This window comes from Hevea brasiliensis, chromosome 3 (genome assembly GCF_030052815.1).
Source record: "Hevea brasiliensis isolate MT/VB/25A 57/8 chromosome 3, ASM3005281v1, whole genome shotgun sequence".
Classification (NCBI taxonomy): Eukaryota; Viridiplantae; Streptophyta; class Magnoliopsida; order Malpighiales; family Euphorbiaceae; genus Hevea; species Hevea brasiliensis.
In genome coordinates, this window is record NC_079495.1 from 1,453,863 (window position 1) to 1,469,278 (window position 15,416).

Below are 15,416 nucleotides of genomic sequence, written 5' to 3' on the forward strand. Positions count from 1 at the left end.
ATAAGCACCATGTGAACTTGGACATTCAATAATTTTGTTCCCCACACTCCACATCAAGAAAAATAGATGCACACCTAATTTAGATCAATATTTGATGATTTCACATCGCCAAGAATTTTATTACCTTTAACTTTGGATTGTGAAATTATAATCCCCGCTTCACGTTATTACTCTTGAGGTCTACATCTCACAGCCAATACGTTCATTAATTTTTGATCGGTGTCAGAAAGTGGAGTTCTAACATGCATGATTGGTGTTGTAAGGAATCGCACGCCATCCACTGATCATTGTGGGCAAATATTTAGAGGATTCCATGGAAGATTTGATAGATAATGAAGATTTGGACATGTTTGTTTTTAGTACATATCCAATTGTACATCAAATTGTAGGGTCTGGTTCTTGAAACCTTTCTTTCTCAATTATTTGCCAACATTAAATATCATCACTCCCATTCCAACACTTCCATCAACGTGGAAGAGACAAAACTGATGCATGAGGGATGCCTTTAGGAACCAAATCCTTTCTTTCGTTAAATACATAGTCACTGTATTTCACTCATGGAAGTATTTGTCATACTCATTTCCTTAGAATGATTCATAAGATTAGAAAATATATGGTAAAAAAATAATTAGATAATACACAACACTACACCATATCATGGCATTAAAACTTGAAACAAAAATACTCAAAAATCACAAGGGGTATGTGGGAATATACTCTTACTGCTGGGGCTTTCTCTTCATCTCATCAACCTTCCCTCTCTTCGTCGTCTTTCGGTCTAGCTGAGGAACTTGAACCTGAAGTCATTCCGATGACTTGGTTATGTGTGAACCTTTGTAACTGTATCATCCGGGCATAACACCCATCAGGATGATTTTTCAGTAGATGAGAGTGAGATCCTTGTTCTGCTACTTTCCCATCATCGATCACAGCAATGACGTGTGCATTTCTTATAGTTGAGAGTCTGTGTGCAACTACAATGGTGGTCTTTCCTGAGCAAGCACGGTCTAGAGCCTCTTGGACCAATCTCTCTGACTCAGCATCTAGTGCACTTGTTGCCTCATCAAGTAGCATAAGTTCTGCCTTTCTTACTAGAGCTCGAGCTATGGCAATTCTCTGCTTTTGTCCACCAGATAACTGGACTCCTCTCTCTCCTACAAATGTATTGTACCCATCTGGCAATCCTGATATAAATTTATGGGCATTGGATAAAGTAGCAGCTTCAATGATTTCAGCCTCAGTTGCTGATTCATGCCCGTAGGCAATGTTTTCATAAATGGTAGCAGCGAAGAGGCATGGTTCCTGAGGAACCATAGCAATGTGCTTTCTCAGGGACTTGAGGTTGTATTTTCTTATGTCCTTCCCATCAATCATAACCCTTCCAGACGATGGCTCATAGAATCTCTGTACTAGTGCAATGACTGAGCTCTTGCCACATCCACTAGGACCTACAAGGGCTAGAATTTTTCCAGCTCTTGCACGAAGACTCAGATCACGGAAAATTAGGACATCAGGGCGAGTTGGATAAGAAAAGTCAACATGTTTTATTTCAACTTCTCCACGAAGACGGTCAGGAACTGGAGTGGCATCAGGATCATCAGGTTCAATTTCTGTTTTGCGGTCAAGTAGGTCGAAAACTGAGTGCATGGCTCGACCTCCCTTGATAAAGTCAGGAGCTAAGGTTAATGTTTCAGCTGCACCATTGGCGGAAACCATAAGAACCATGAAAACTCTGATTGTCTTTGAGAAATCGGAGATCCCATGCTTCACCAGCCAAGATGCATACCAAAGACCAAGAGCATATGAAGCATAGAGTGAAAATTGGGCTATTCCAAATCCACTTCCAGCTATCTGCCCCTTCCAAAAGCAGCGTCGAAGAGGAATCTGAAGGTTGGTGGTGAAAAGGCCAATTATTTGTGATTCTGAATTGAAGGCAGCAACAGTCCTTACATTGGCTATGGCCTCTCCTGCTAGTTGTGTGGCTTTGGCATGTGCAGCTTCTAGGTCTCCAGAGAAACCAGTCATGAACATTTTCTATTGAAACCCACAAAAAAAAAAAAGTGACAAAAATGATTCATTTTTTATGACATTAGGAAAATAAAAACTATTGCTTATAAATACGATCTCCATTCAATATTCTCAAAATTTTTCCCCTTAAAATGTATGGGATTTCTCCTACTCAAATACTTTATTGAACTCAATCCGCATTATGATTATCAGTTCACCATTAGAACAGTGAAGAAGCAGCTGATGAACAAAATAGAGAAACAAACCTGTAGAACTGTGGCTGCAACGACCAAGGGGAAGACGGCTATTAGGACAAGGGCAAGGCGCCACTGCAAAACAAACCCAGCAGTGCAAGCGACCAGCATCAGTGCTGTATTCTGTACAATCACTGAAATCCTGTCTCCAATGGCTGATCGAACATTATTTGCATCGAGAGCTAATCTCGCAGCAATCCTAGCACTTTCATTTTCCTCCTGATCAAACCATGCCATTTCATTTTTGAGCACAGCTGCCAGCATTTTCTCCCTCACTCGTTTTGTAAGATTCTCTCCTACAATGTCCCAGAAGAAATGCTGCAATGTATTGAAGATTAGTGCAGCTGATGAGAGCCCAATTAACAAATAGCAGTACTTTCCAATTTCTCTGCTCATATAAGCATGATTTGGATTATAGTAAACACTGAGAACAGCACTGAGGACATAGGCAAAGAAGGCACTCAGGGAGCCACAAACAACAGAGCCCACAGAACCAACCAGTGCATAAACCCATTCAGGAGAGTTCATCTTTGCAAGGCGCCAGAATGAACTAGCTTGCTCTTTAAAAGCAAGCTTTTCAAGTCGGTAATTGGGGTATGTGGCATCAAGGGAGAGACTAAAATCCGAGGTAGAGAAGTCAGATAGCCTGCGTGAATATGGTGATCGGCCGTAAGAAGAATTACGCGCAATAATTGGTGAGCTCACGGAGTTTCTGGCACTTGAGGGCCTGTAGATGAAGATCCCTGTTAGCGAACAAACTAACAGCATATTTTGTTGCGTGCTATTTTGGAAAACCAGAAAAACCAACTGAACAATTGTTTCGAAGTGAAATTAAAATTAGAAAGTTGTAAGGCCCTAAGTCGATAGAAGCACCTTGCACTACTCTTCCTGGCATTGTTCATAGCTGTTTCATGAGCCATTTCCTGCATTCTGATGAGCTTGGCATAAACACCGTTCTCTCCTTTGGCAATGAGCTCGTCGTGGGTTCCGATTTCTGTGACACTACCCTGCTGGAGTACTGCTACAAGATCAGCCTTTCGAATGGTGGAGAGCCTGTGGGCAATTACAAGAGTTGTCCTCCCAATCATGAACCTATCAAGAGCCTCCTGCACCAGTTTTTCTGACTCAGAGTCCAATGCACTTGTTGCCTCATCTAAAAGCAGAATAGCAGGGTTTTTCAGCATTGCTCTTGCTATAGCTATTCTCTGCTTCTGCCCTCCAGACAACTGCAGTCCTCTCTCACCTACCTGCCATTTTCAATATTATTTTCTACTGATGCTCACTGATGTTTATTAACTGTAATTGATTCCAGTAAAACACAGGAAAAGAAACAAAAATATGAACATGTGTGACAATATCTTTGTTCCAAATAAGATGTTTTGCTTATTTCCTCTTCAAACCACTCAACAATTGATTAAATTTTCCAGGTATAATTTTTTTTTTTTTTAATTATAGAACTGTCTTTAGCTCTAGTCAGTTTTTCAGAATTTCCTGCTGGCCAATTTTATTATTGTTTTCTATATATGTTTTGAAAGATATTGATTTAACTTCTAATCCTAGATGATTAACTAGTGCATACAAATAATTAATTATCATTCTTTCAGCCATTTCTTCCCATCTGTTCTCTTCAAGTCATTATCCACCTCCTTGTTCAACATCATAAAGATTCTTATTCTCCTTATAATGTTGAATTGTTTATTTTTCCAAGGGTTAGACTAACATATCTAGTGAAGACTTGATGCTTTTCAATTTCTTATAATATTCCTTCTTCGTGTCTCCTATGTTATATTCTTTCTAATTATATTTTTCCCTATAAGCACATGGATTGTTGACTGAAGCACGTTATCTTCCTTCAAATGCATGAATGACCAAAACACATCCCCCACATTGACTTCTAAAAACAAATTAAATAAAGTTAGGTTAAATTTGTTGACTAAATAAGCAAATTTTAATATTTAATGCCCCAACATATTGAAGTAGCAAGTAGCAATTATATGCCATAAAAAAAAAAAACTCTCCAACCATGATCCCCACTGGTGGTCAAGATCCATCATTTCATTTCACTTTCTAGAGCAACCAACTTTGCCCCACTCCCATCTCCCTCATCTGACAATAAGACAATTTACTGAACTTGCATAGGATATCACTTAATTTAGCAATTATTATGGTTGGATGTCAAAGGGAGCAGTTCTCCATTTAATTAAACTTATTTGGGAGAAGTGTATTTCAAATTCATTTTCAGAGATTGCCAGTTTTTAAGTGAAACAGATGATCATCAGAACAAGTTTATGATCAACTGAGATGACAATTATCACAACAGACAAAACTTTCATCACCCAGTTGGATGCCTTAAAAAACCAACACACCTGAGTGTCAAAGCCTTCAGGTAGCTTGACGATAAATGAATGAGCATTGGCAACTCTGGCAGCCTCTTCGATCTCGATTAGATCTGCATCAGGTCTACCCAACAGTATGTTTTCCTTAATGGAGGTGGCAAACAGGGCAGGCTCTTGGCTAACAAGTCCTATTTGTTGCCTCAGCCATCTCAGCTTTAATGACTTTATATCATGCCCATCTAGCAGAACTTGCCCTGAAGCAAGAAAATTTGTTGATTTTAATAATATAGTTTCTTCAAAAAATAAATACCCACTTGGACTACATGAACTCGAGATTCAAAAACCAAAGATTATTTTTGGCTAGGCATTCACAAGTAAAGATATGACCTTAATGAATGTAGAATGAAACTAGCAGAATTTACCTGAGTTGGGATCATAGAATCTCTCAATGAGGGAGACCACAGTGCTTTTACCAGATCCACTACTGCCAACCAAAGCTATGGTCTTGCCGGCCGGAACATTGAGGTTAAAATTGTTAAGGATTCGCACATCTGGCCTAGAAGGGTAGGAGAAATCTACATTTCTGAGCTCTACTAGCCCTGTAACTGAGTTTAATTCTAACCCAGATTCACTGTTTCGATCAACAGCTGGCTTATGATCAATTATACGAAAAATTTTTGTAGCAGCAACTTTTGCTTTGGCAAATGCACCCATGCTAGGGGCAGATTGGCCTAAAGCCCTGCCATTATTAAAAAAAAAAAAATGAAAACCCCCAAAAAAGAGAAGATTGTATTAGAGAAAGGTGAAATTTTGCAATGGAAACAGAGAACTTACAATCCTCCAATCATGACAGCGAACATGGTGGCTATGGCTAGTCCTCCATTGGTGTAATGATGTCTAACAAGATAACCTCCATACCAGAGAAGCAGAGCATAGCAGCAGAAAACAACAAAGTAAGTTGCACCTAATCCCATTCCCTTAGCAAATCCACTCTTGTAACCGATTCTTTGAGCCACTTTCAGTGCTGACGAATACCCTCGTAGTGCTCTTGATTCCCCAACAAATGCCAAAACAACCCGAATTTGGACTATCGTCTGCAATTTGGCTTCAATTTAGCTAATACCCAGAAGAAATTTTATGTAACTCTATATCATATCCTCCACAACCCAACGAAAAGAACAGACATAATCAATTAGAAACTGGAACTCCTTGTTTTACCTGTTCTACAATGTTTCCTGCTTGTGATAGAGCTTCTTGGCTCTTTCCAGATAGCTTGGCTAATGTGTTGGCGTGGATTGCTGCGATCACAGCAATTAGAGGAACCACTGCTAGAGTGACCAGTGCTAATTGCCACACAGCAGTGAAACCCACCACAAATCCAGACACAAAAGTTGCCATATAGTGAAGGAAATTGCCCAACTGCACAAAAAAAAAAAAGAACAAAACCAGAAAGCTCTCATTTTTATCTAACCCTTCGTCAATAACCCAAAACTGGAACAGGGAATTTCGTTCTGCTCTGTTTTACCTTCTCACTAATGGCATCTTGGACCATCACTGCATCAGTGTTAATGGCAAAAACGACGTCGGAGGTGCGAACTTCGGTGTCGAAGTACTGAATGTCCTGGTTCAAAGCAGCTTCTAAATACTTGATCCTCATCCTGGTTGATTGCCTCTCTCCAGTCCACATCCAACATGATATCTCTGTATCCAATCCAATTCAAAAACTCAGTTTCAGTTCACATTAACATATAAGCAAATATAGAAAATCGAAACAGAGTCAAGCAACAACCTGCCCAGGAAGACGCCCAGATTGCAGCACCAACAATTAGAAAGTATAATGCATACTGGGAATTTCAATAAAAAAAAAAAATGCAGAACTAGTTAATAATGGGAAGTCAAAATTTGATTCTTGTGAATTTGTTTATCCTTTCATTTTCTTTACCTTCAGAACTTCTTGCATCATCTTATCCATGTCATTAGCATGAGACCCAAAAGAGTTAACAAGATCGGCGAAGAAACGGAGAAAGAGAGGCAAAGAAGAGCCATGTACAAGTGCACCAATAGACCCAATAACCATCAACACACAATCCAACCCATCAGCGAATCTGAACAGCTCTCTAAACCCGACAGTGGCAACATCTTCTGGCTTCTCTCCATTGCCACTACTAGCATTCTTTGGGGTGGTGTTATCCATTACTCTTCTCTCAAGTACAGTTTCTTGATGATTTTGATGGTTGTCCTCTTCTTGTTGTTGGTAATGGTATTGTTTTGAGTTAATTGTTAGAGTTGGAGTTGGAGGAGTGGAAGGAGCAGAGTTGGTTTTAAAGGGGTCAGAAGAAGGAGGAGGAGCAGGAGACACGAGTTCAAGACCTTGCATTTCGGACCATTTCCACTGCTCAATCGTCTTTATCTCCTGAGACACTTGTGACATTTGCAAAATTCTCTCTCTGTAGCTTAAGCTTAATTTTATCTTTATTGATAGTTGAAAAAACAAACCCACCACCACCCCCCTCCCTTCCCTCTTCTTTATTATCTCACTTCTCTCTGTCTACCTGGCTTTTGAGCTCATATTCTTTTCTTTTCCTCCTGTTTTCTCTCTCACTCTCTCTCTGTTTAACCCCCTTATTGGTTTTTTTCCCCTTTTTTCCCCAAATTTTTAGTTTTTGACTAGTAAAAAAAAAAAAATTCTTTCTTTCTCTGTTCATTCAATACAAATTACCAATTGGGTTTTTGCTTATATTGTAAAAAACATGGAAAATGACACAAATAGGTTAAGAGAGAGAGAGCTTCCACCCGACAAAGAACACTGTGTGAAACTTGGAGATGGGTTTTTGACTGGAACAGCTTCACAGTGGAAAAAAAAAAAGAAAGAAAGAAATCCCATTTATCATTGAACGTTGAAAACCGTTGGTTTGACATTCAATTTAGCAATATTCTTTCTTTTTCTTTAAAAGCTTTTTGGCTTCTTGTGCAACTTAAGAGGGAAAAATAACTGTTAAGGTTAAAAACCAGAAAGAAAACTTATGGAAGAAAATATTGCCATTTTCATACTTTATCTTAACCTTGCCTCCCTTACTATGTCAATAGGCCTTTAAATCTGGCGTCCTTTGCTACCAACTGTAGATTTATATTAGTAATTATAAATAGAAGAAGAAGATACGTTTTTTCTTTGTTTCACATTCAACCCTGCACCACTTTTCTTGCATGCTTGCTTCTCTCTCTCTCTCTCTCTCTCTCTCTCTTTTTCTTTTTCTGTCACACTGCCTTTCTCATGTGAATTTCCACTCATTTTTGTCATGCTATTACTCAACCATTGTTGTTGTTGTTGTTTATCCTCCTATAATTTTTTTGGTTATTTTATCAAAAACATTTCTGAAATAAGGTAAAATTTATTATATCATTCTTATTGTTTGAAAATCTAATAATTTTAGTTCTTAATATTTAAATTTATTTAAAAATTTGTTTATCACTTTCTATTACATTATCATGTGTTCTTGTTGATTGTTTACTTACCCATTTGACTGGAAAAAAAAATAACAAAAGAATTCGTATAGGGCATTTCACATTGTACAAGAGTTGTCCTTAAATTTTAGAAATTATAATAAAAATATTTATAAACTCATGAATTTTAAAATTTTACAAAATAAAATCATTCTAATTTTTAACAATCAATTTATAAATAACAAGTTTATGTGAATAATTCAGAGTGGTGATAATGTGTATAATTATTATTATTTTTAGAAGGTAAAATCATTATAATCGAATGTTATACATTTAATGTTTTATTATTTCGTATGGTTAATATTATTTTATTATTGATTTGTGAAAAAAATTATAATCGTTTTTTGTCATTGTCACATAGAAGAGTGAGGATTATCAACGTCACTATCATTTTAAATTGTATAAATTAGCTATTAAAACTAAAGAGAATTTCATCGTATAAAATTTAAAAATTTTAAAAATTTTATATTATAATTTTAAATTTAAATAACTTTATTATGACATTTAAAATTTAAGAAAACTATTGAAATTTATCTCATTGTAGATTTAGGTAGTAAACTCCGCTTAAGTAGTTTGCGCTTAGCCGGTCCCAAGCCCGGATAAAGGAGGAGGGTTGCGGTAGGTGACAACCAGCGTAAAAATTTCGTCACACCCTATGATATGGATTCAAATGATATAAACGTTGGGGCGTCCTCTATTAACGACGCGCTACATCGGAGCCCGGGTGTAGTGAGAAATATGCAAGGGTGTAGGGTGTTCACTTAAAGCGACGCGCCATGCCGGCGCCCGGGTGTGGTGTTAAGTGAGCAAGGGTTCCCACATCATGGACGGGTGTGGGTAAAGAAGTTAGTCCATAGGGTAGATAGTAGAATAAATAGTGGAACTGAATACAAGATAGACATAGAAAACAATAGAAGATATCATAGAAGGAGACCAATTAGGAAGGAGCAGGATAGGAGGAGGATCAGGGCCATACTTGGAATGTTGGATCACTTACAGAAAAATTAATGGAGCTTGTGGATACCTTGAAAAGGAGAAAGGTGAATATTGCTTGCATTCAAGAGACTAAATGGGTAGGAAAGAAAAGTAAGGAAGTGGGTAATTCAGAGTACAAACTGTGGTTTACCGGAAAGGAGAGAAACAAGAACGGAGTGGGCATAATCATAGACAGGACATTGAAAGACGCAGTAATAGCTGTGAAAAGAGTAGGAGATAGAATTATACTAGTAAAGCTAGTACTAGAAGGAGAAACAATAAATATAGTTAGTGCTTATGCCCCACAAATAGGACTCGACAGTGAGAGTAAACAAATGTTTTGGGAAGATATGGATGATTTAATGCAAAATATACCGAATGAAGAGAATGTTTTCATTGGTGGAGATTTAAATGGGCATGTAGGAAGTGGTAGACAAGGTTATGAGAATGTTCATGGAGGTCTTGGTTTTGGCAGTCAAAATGAGAAGGGAAAAAGCATCCTGGATTTTGCTATGGCATACGACCTAATACTAGCAAATACCTACTTTATAAAAAGAGAGTCACATTTAGTGACTTTCAAAAGTGGGCAACATAGAAGCCAAATCGACTTCCTCTTAACTAGGAAGACAAATAGAGCTCTATGCAAGGATTGCAAGGTCATTCCTGGAAAGGCTTTAACAAGTCAACATCGGTTGGTGGTCTTGGATGTCAAGTTAAGGAACAATTCAAGTAAGGTCAGAAGAAATAGTGTAGCTCGAACAAAGTGGTGGGAGTTCAAAGAAGTAAAGCAAGTAAAGTTCAAAAATGAGCTTCTCGAGTCCGAAGTATGGAAGCTGGATATGGAGGCCAATGATATGTGGATATAGATAGCATCAAAGATTAGAGAAGTAGCTAGAAAAATACTTGGAGAGTCTAAAGGACATGGACCATCCTCAAAAGAGAGATGGTGGTGGAATGAGGAAGTACAAAAGGCAGTGAAGAGAAAAAGGGAATGGTATAAGAAATTACCTAAATATGATAATAATGAGGCATATGAACAGTACAAGATAGCAAAGAAAGAGGCAAAAAAGGCAGTTAGTCAAGCAAAAGTACAGGCTTTTGAAAAGTTATATGAGAAACTTGAAACTAAAGAAGGGGAGAAAGATATTTATAGATTAGCAAGGAGGAGAGAAAGGAAATGTCAAGATCTCAATCAAGTTAGGTGCATTAAGGATAAAGAAGGAAAAGTGTTGGTGAAAGATGAGGACATTAAAGAAAGATGGAGAAATTATTTTAATGATCTCTTTAATAATAGTCAAAATGGTAATAGCGTGAATATAGATTATAGAACAATAGAAAAGAATGTGAATTATACTAGAAGGATTAGATCTTTAGAAGTAAAGGAAGCACTTAAGAGAATGAAAGTGGGTAAAGCCTGTGGACCCGATGAAATATCAATTGAAGTGTGAAAGTATTTGGGAGATATGGGAGTGGCATGGTTAACTAAATTATTTAATAAGATTCTAAACTCAAAAAAATGCCTGATGAATGGAGAAAAAGTATTTTAGTACCTATTTTTAAAAATAAGGGAGACATACAGAGTTGATCAAACTATAGGGGAATTAAACTCATGAGCCATACTATGAAGTTATGGGAGAGAGTTGTGGAGCATCGACTACGTCATGATACTTCTATCTCTCTCAATCAATTTGGTTTCATGCCCGATCGTTCAACTATGGAAGTGATCTTTCTCATTAGAAGCTTAATGGAGAAATATAGAGATGTGAAGAAAGATCTACACATGGTTTTTATTGATTTGGAGAAGGCTTATAATAGTGTTCCAAGAGAGGTCTTATGGAATGTGTTAGAACAAAAGAGGGTATCTATTAGGTATATACAAGTATTGAAAGATATGTATGAAGGAGCAACTACTATTGTGCGCACAATGGGAGGGGACACAAGAGATTTACCGATCTCAATTGGATTACACCAAGGATCAGCCATAAGCCCTTACCTTTTTTACATTAGTTTTAGATGAACTGACGAAACATATACAAGAGAGTATTCCTTGGTGCATGATATTTGCGGATGGTATTGTTCTGATAGATGAGACACAAGAAGGAGTCAATAGAAAGCTAGAACTTTGGAAAAGTACTCTAGAGTCAAAGGGTTTTAAGTTAAGTAGAACGAAAACAGAATATATGCATTGCAAGTTCAGTGAAGGCCAAACTGGTGATAGGGGAGGAGTTAATTTGAATGGAGTGATACTGCCCCAAAGCAATCACTTTAAATATCTAGGCTCAGTCCTTCAAGTGGATGGGGGATGTGAGGAGGATGTTAGTCATAGGATTAAAGCTGGATGGTTGAAGTGGAGACGTGCCACGAGAGTTTTATATGATCATAAGATTCCCAATAAATTGAAAGGAAAATTTTACCGTACAGCCATACGACCGGCTATGTTATATGGTAGTGAGTGTTGGGCAATAAAAGAGTCGTATGCATCTAAGATAAGAGTTGTAGAGATGAGAATGTTAAGGTGGATGAGTGGCCATACTAGACTAGATAAAGTCTGTAATGAGAGTATTAGAGAAAAAGTAGGAGTGGTGCTAATTGAAGATAAATTGAGAGAAGGGAGATTGAGGTGGTTTGGTCATGTGAAGCACAGACATACGGAGGCTCCAGTTAGACAAGTAGAGAACATTAGGTTAGAGGATAGAAAGAAAAAAAGGAGTAGACCTAAATTAACTTAGAGGAGAGTAGTACAACATGACCTAGAAGCATTACACATTTCTGAGGATTTAACCCAAAATCGTTCAGAGTGGAGAAAACGAATCCATATAGCCGACCCCAAATTTTTGGGATAAAGGTTTAGTTGAGTTGAGTTGAGTTGAGTTGTAGATTTAGGTAGTAGCATTAAATGCTAATTCCAATGGAATCAGCTAAATTTGTGTACAAGCATGAAAAGAAAGACTATAAATGATGAATACAAATATTTAATTTACATGAAACTATTTATTGTGATAATTTATGCAATCTTAGTAAAAAGTGCCAATGTAAACTCTAGCAATATTTGTCAAAAGGGCAGCTGGACATGGCTCTTCGCTAAAATTAAAATCACCAATTGTTGTTCCTTCTTTGTCTGTCCTTGACTGGTTTAAGCCACCAACATTCTTGTAAAATAAAATCTAAAAATGTTGAATTTCCACTTTTATGTCAGCCCAAACAGCTATGATCCTTGCAATATTCAAGTATTTTCTTGTACTAAAAACCATAGATATTAATATTATAGGAATTCTTTAAAACTTGAGGAAGTGAGATTCCAAGAAATTGTCAGGAAATCCTGTGCAAATCTTGGGATTCCTCTAAAATTTGATTCTTTATTAAAAAAATGACATCAAATTAGCCCATTTCTTTAAAATCAAACTATAAAAGTATATGATGATGCTTTGATTTTTTCTAAGTCTTATTACTGCTCTGCACAATGCCAAATTTGAACTAAATAAACTTGTTTTTCAGAGATGAGAGGGTGAGATGTTGCTTTAATCATGTGGGTTTGGAGATTTAATTTTTGGCTTAATTAGAAATTAGAATTAGAGTACAAATAAAGCAGAGGCTGACATTTCTGACACTATAATCTGTAAATTCCTTTAGGATGCTATTGCTTTTTATTATTACTAGTATTAAAAATTTAGAGGCAATAAATTTTAATTCCCCCTCTGAAATTTATTTATTTTTTTATTTTAACACATAAAAAATTTGAAATAAAATTGATGATTTTATTGAAAGTCCATAGACTTTAATTTATTTTTAAATTTTATTTTTTTAATAAAATTTATTGTGATTGAAATCTAATGAATTTTACTCCTCTTATTTTTTAAAAAATATTAATTAACTTTTATATTTTTACTCTATCTACTCTTTAATTCTTTCGTTCATTTTATTTGTCTGTGCAACTATCTGATTTTTGGCATATCGTCAAGCTAAAATCACAAAATTTATATTCTATTAATTAATTTGTTGATTAGTTCAATTCCTTCTTTGAAATTGAAAATTTACTCATATGATCTATTTAAGATTCATTTGGCAAATTTGCATTTCAAAATTTATGGTTTGATCTCATAGAAACACATTTATTCAACTAAGAAGTATAATGGATGATTTGTAGAAAAAAAAATCAAAGTAATACTCATTGAGATAATTTTGATTGATAATAGTTATGACTTGATAGGGGCAAATTGTAATAGAGATGCCCTAGTAATCATCTCCCAAACTAAAAATGTGGGTGCAAGTCCACATATGTACACAAAAGAAGAGGCTTAATCACCAAATGGGGAAGTCATTTTCCTAAAGAAAAAATAGTTACCATTGCTAATAATGGGCCCTAATCTGTGGATTATGCTACCTTTACCAATTAGAATACAAGAAAATTTATAATCTGATTCCTAGTTTTACTCTATATTATATTTTAATTCTTAAATTTTATATTATATTACACTTTAATTTTTGAATTTAAAGAATTAATTATTTAATATCTAAATTTCACATTATATCACTGATTAATTCTTATAATTTTAATAAATAAAATAATTTAATCATTTTATTAATAGATAAAATTATTGTAAATATTAACTTTGTAGAAACTAAATTAAAATTGATTAAATTTAAATTAATTAGAATTCTTATGAATTAAATTAAAAATCAAATCAAATTGATTTTGATCGATTCAGTTCAATTTCAAATTAAAAATAAAATTTTTATTTTTAAAAATTTAAAATTAAAAAAGAAATTGACCCTTAAATTTGATCAAATCAGATTGGATTAAGTGAATCAAATAGAAAATAAACTAAAAGTAAAACACACTAATTGAGAGATTGTAATTATGAATGTAATTATAAAAGGGATGGTCCATTTTCACCCCCTCCATTTTTAATCAAATTTGAGAAAGGTATTAAAAAAAATTGTTTGATCAAAACTCAAAAATGGCCACTCAAACAAAATACTCATTAAAAGAGGTGCATGTGGCACTCATTATGCCATTCCATTGTCTTTCTTGTGGTTAAGTGTGCATTATTTTATATTAAATCTTAATTTGGAAAAGGATTATATAGTCTTAATTTATAAGTTATGATGATTATGTGGGGGTGTTGGATGCAACTGCACGCACATGATGCTTATGTGTTGGTAACTTTGGCTTCCTAATAAGCTTAGGGGCAGAACTACACAGGCCTTGGAGGGGACCATGGCCTCCCAAAAGTTTTGAAAATTAAAATTCATCCCTAATTTTAAAATTTTAAAAATTAAAATTTTACCTATAGTATTTAATATATTTTTTAAAAAAGAAAATTTTTATTTACTCCTTTAATACTTATATTTTTATGTAGATTTTATTTATATTTTTTATATTATTTAATTTTGATCTCATAATATTTTATTTGTTTATTTGTTCCTATATTTTAAATAAAATTTCATTTAATTTTTTTATAATATTTATTTTTAGCCCAAAAGATGAATTTCTAATTCCCGCTCTGAGTAAGCTCTCATGAAAAAGTGTGAAATGGAAAAATTAGGGTTTTGGGTCCACCCTTCTTGGTGGACTCTTTCAATTTCCCAAGTGGGATTTTTTCTAAGTGACCTGAAATTGCACTATAATAAACACTAATAGGATCATGCCTTACATATGCTCTCATTTTATATGACTTTGCATCCGTTTTGGGGTCACACTCACATAGTTTTAGCAGCTTCTTGACCCTATTCTATATCTCTATATGCTCATCTTATCCCCTTCAGATGGGTTATTCTAGTATTAGCTAGCCATAGCTTCATATCTTGGCTATATCAATAGTTTATATTTGCCACCCTTTTGTTGCAAAATAAGAGGCAGTCCATTGAGACACCTTGATTGCTGAAAATCAAGTAATTAAATAGTCCTCAATTAATTAAATGATATACCAACATTTTATTGTCTATTTTTTGGCCTGCCTGCCTCTAAGATGTGAATAATTTGGTTATTTTTTTATTCCAACAATTAATTTTAGTGAATTAGTTGTAATGATTTTAAATTTGACTCTATTAGAAAGTATTTTAGGACTAAGGAATTATCTGTACTAATGAATGTGACTATTAATAATTTTAATATATATATATATATATTTTAAATTTTAATATATAAAAATATTATAATGTCTTAAATTTTTATTAATTATTATATATTTTATTTTTATTATTTTTATCTCTCAAATTTTTTAATAAAAATTTTATAATATGAATAAAATCTATATATATATATATATATATATATATATATATATATATATATATATATATATATATATATATATATATATAAATGTATAAATATATGTAA

The 15,416-nt window shown here is 34.7% G+C and overlaps 1 protein-coding gene across 1 annotated transcript; it reads right to left on the reverse strand.

Moving 5' to 3' along the window:
• Window positions 1-579: 579 nt before the first annotated feature.
• On the reverse strand, window positions 580-7,188 carry LOC110666249 (ABC transporter B family member 1). The gene is made up of 10 exons (XM_058143578.1): window positions 6,540-7,188; window positions 6,387-6,441; window positions 6,123-6,298; window positions 5,816-6,016; window positions 5,432-5,691; window positions 5,020-5,336; window positions 4,628-4,851; window positions 3,135-3,508; window positions 2,274-2,988; window positions 580-2,034 (listed from the first exon to the last, which is right to left on the reverse strand). The coding sequence occupies exons 1-10, from the start codon at window positions 7,026-7,028 to the stop codon at window positions 748-750; spliced, it is 4,098 nt and encodes a 1,365-aa protein (XP_057999561.1). The 5' UTR covers window positions 7,029-7,188; the 3' UTR covers window positions 580-747.
• Between the last annotated feature and the right edge of the window lie 8,228 nt (window positions 7,189-15,416).

Coding starts and splice junctions, on each gene's coding strand:
- LOC110666249 (XM_058143578.1), bottom strand. CDS start 7,028: ATGTCACAAGTGTCTCAGGAGATAAAGACGATTGAGCAGTGGAAATGG. Junction 6,442..6,539: donor TGATGCAAGAAGTTCTGAAG/GTAAAGAAAATG, acceptor TGAAATTCCCAG/TATGCATTATACTTTCTAAT. Junction 5,692..5,815: donor CAGGAAACATTGTAGAACAG/GTAAAACAAGGA, acceptor GCCAAATTGCAG/ACGATAGTCCAAATTCGGGT.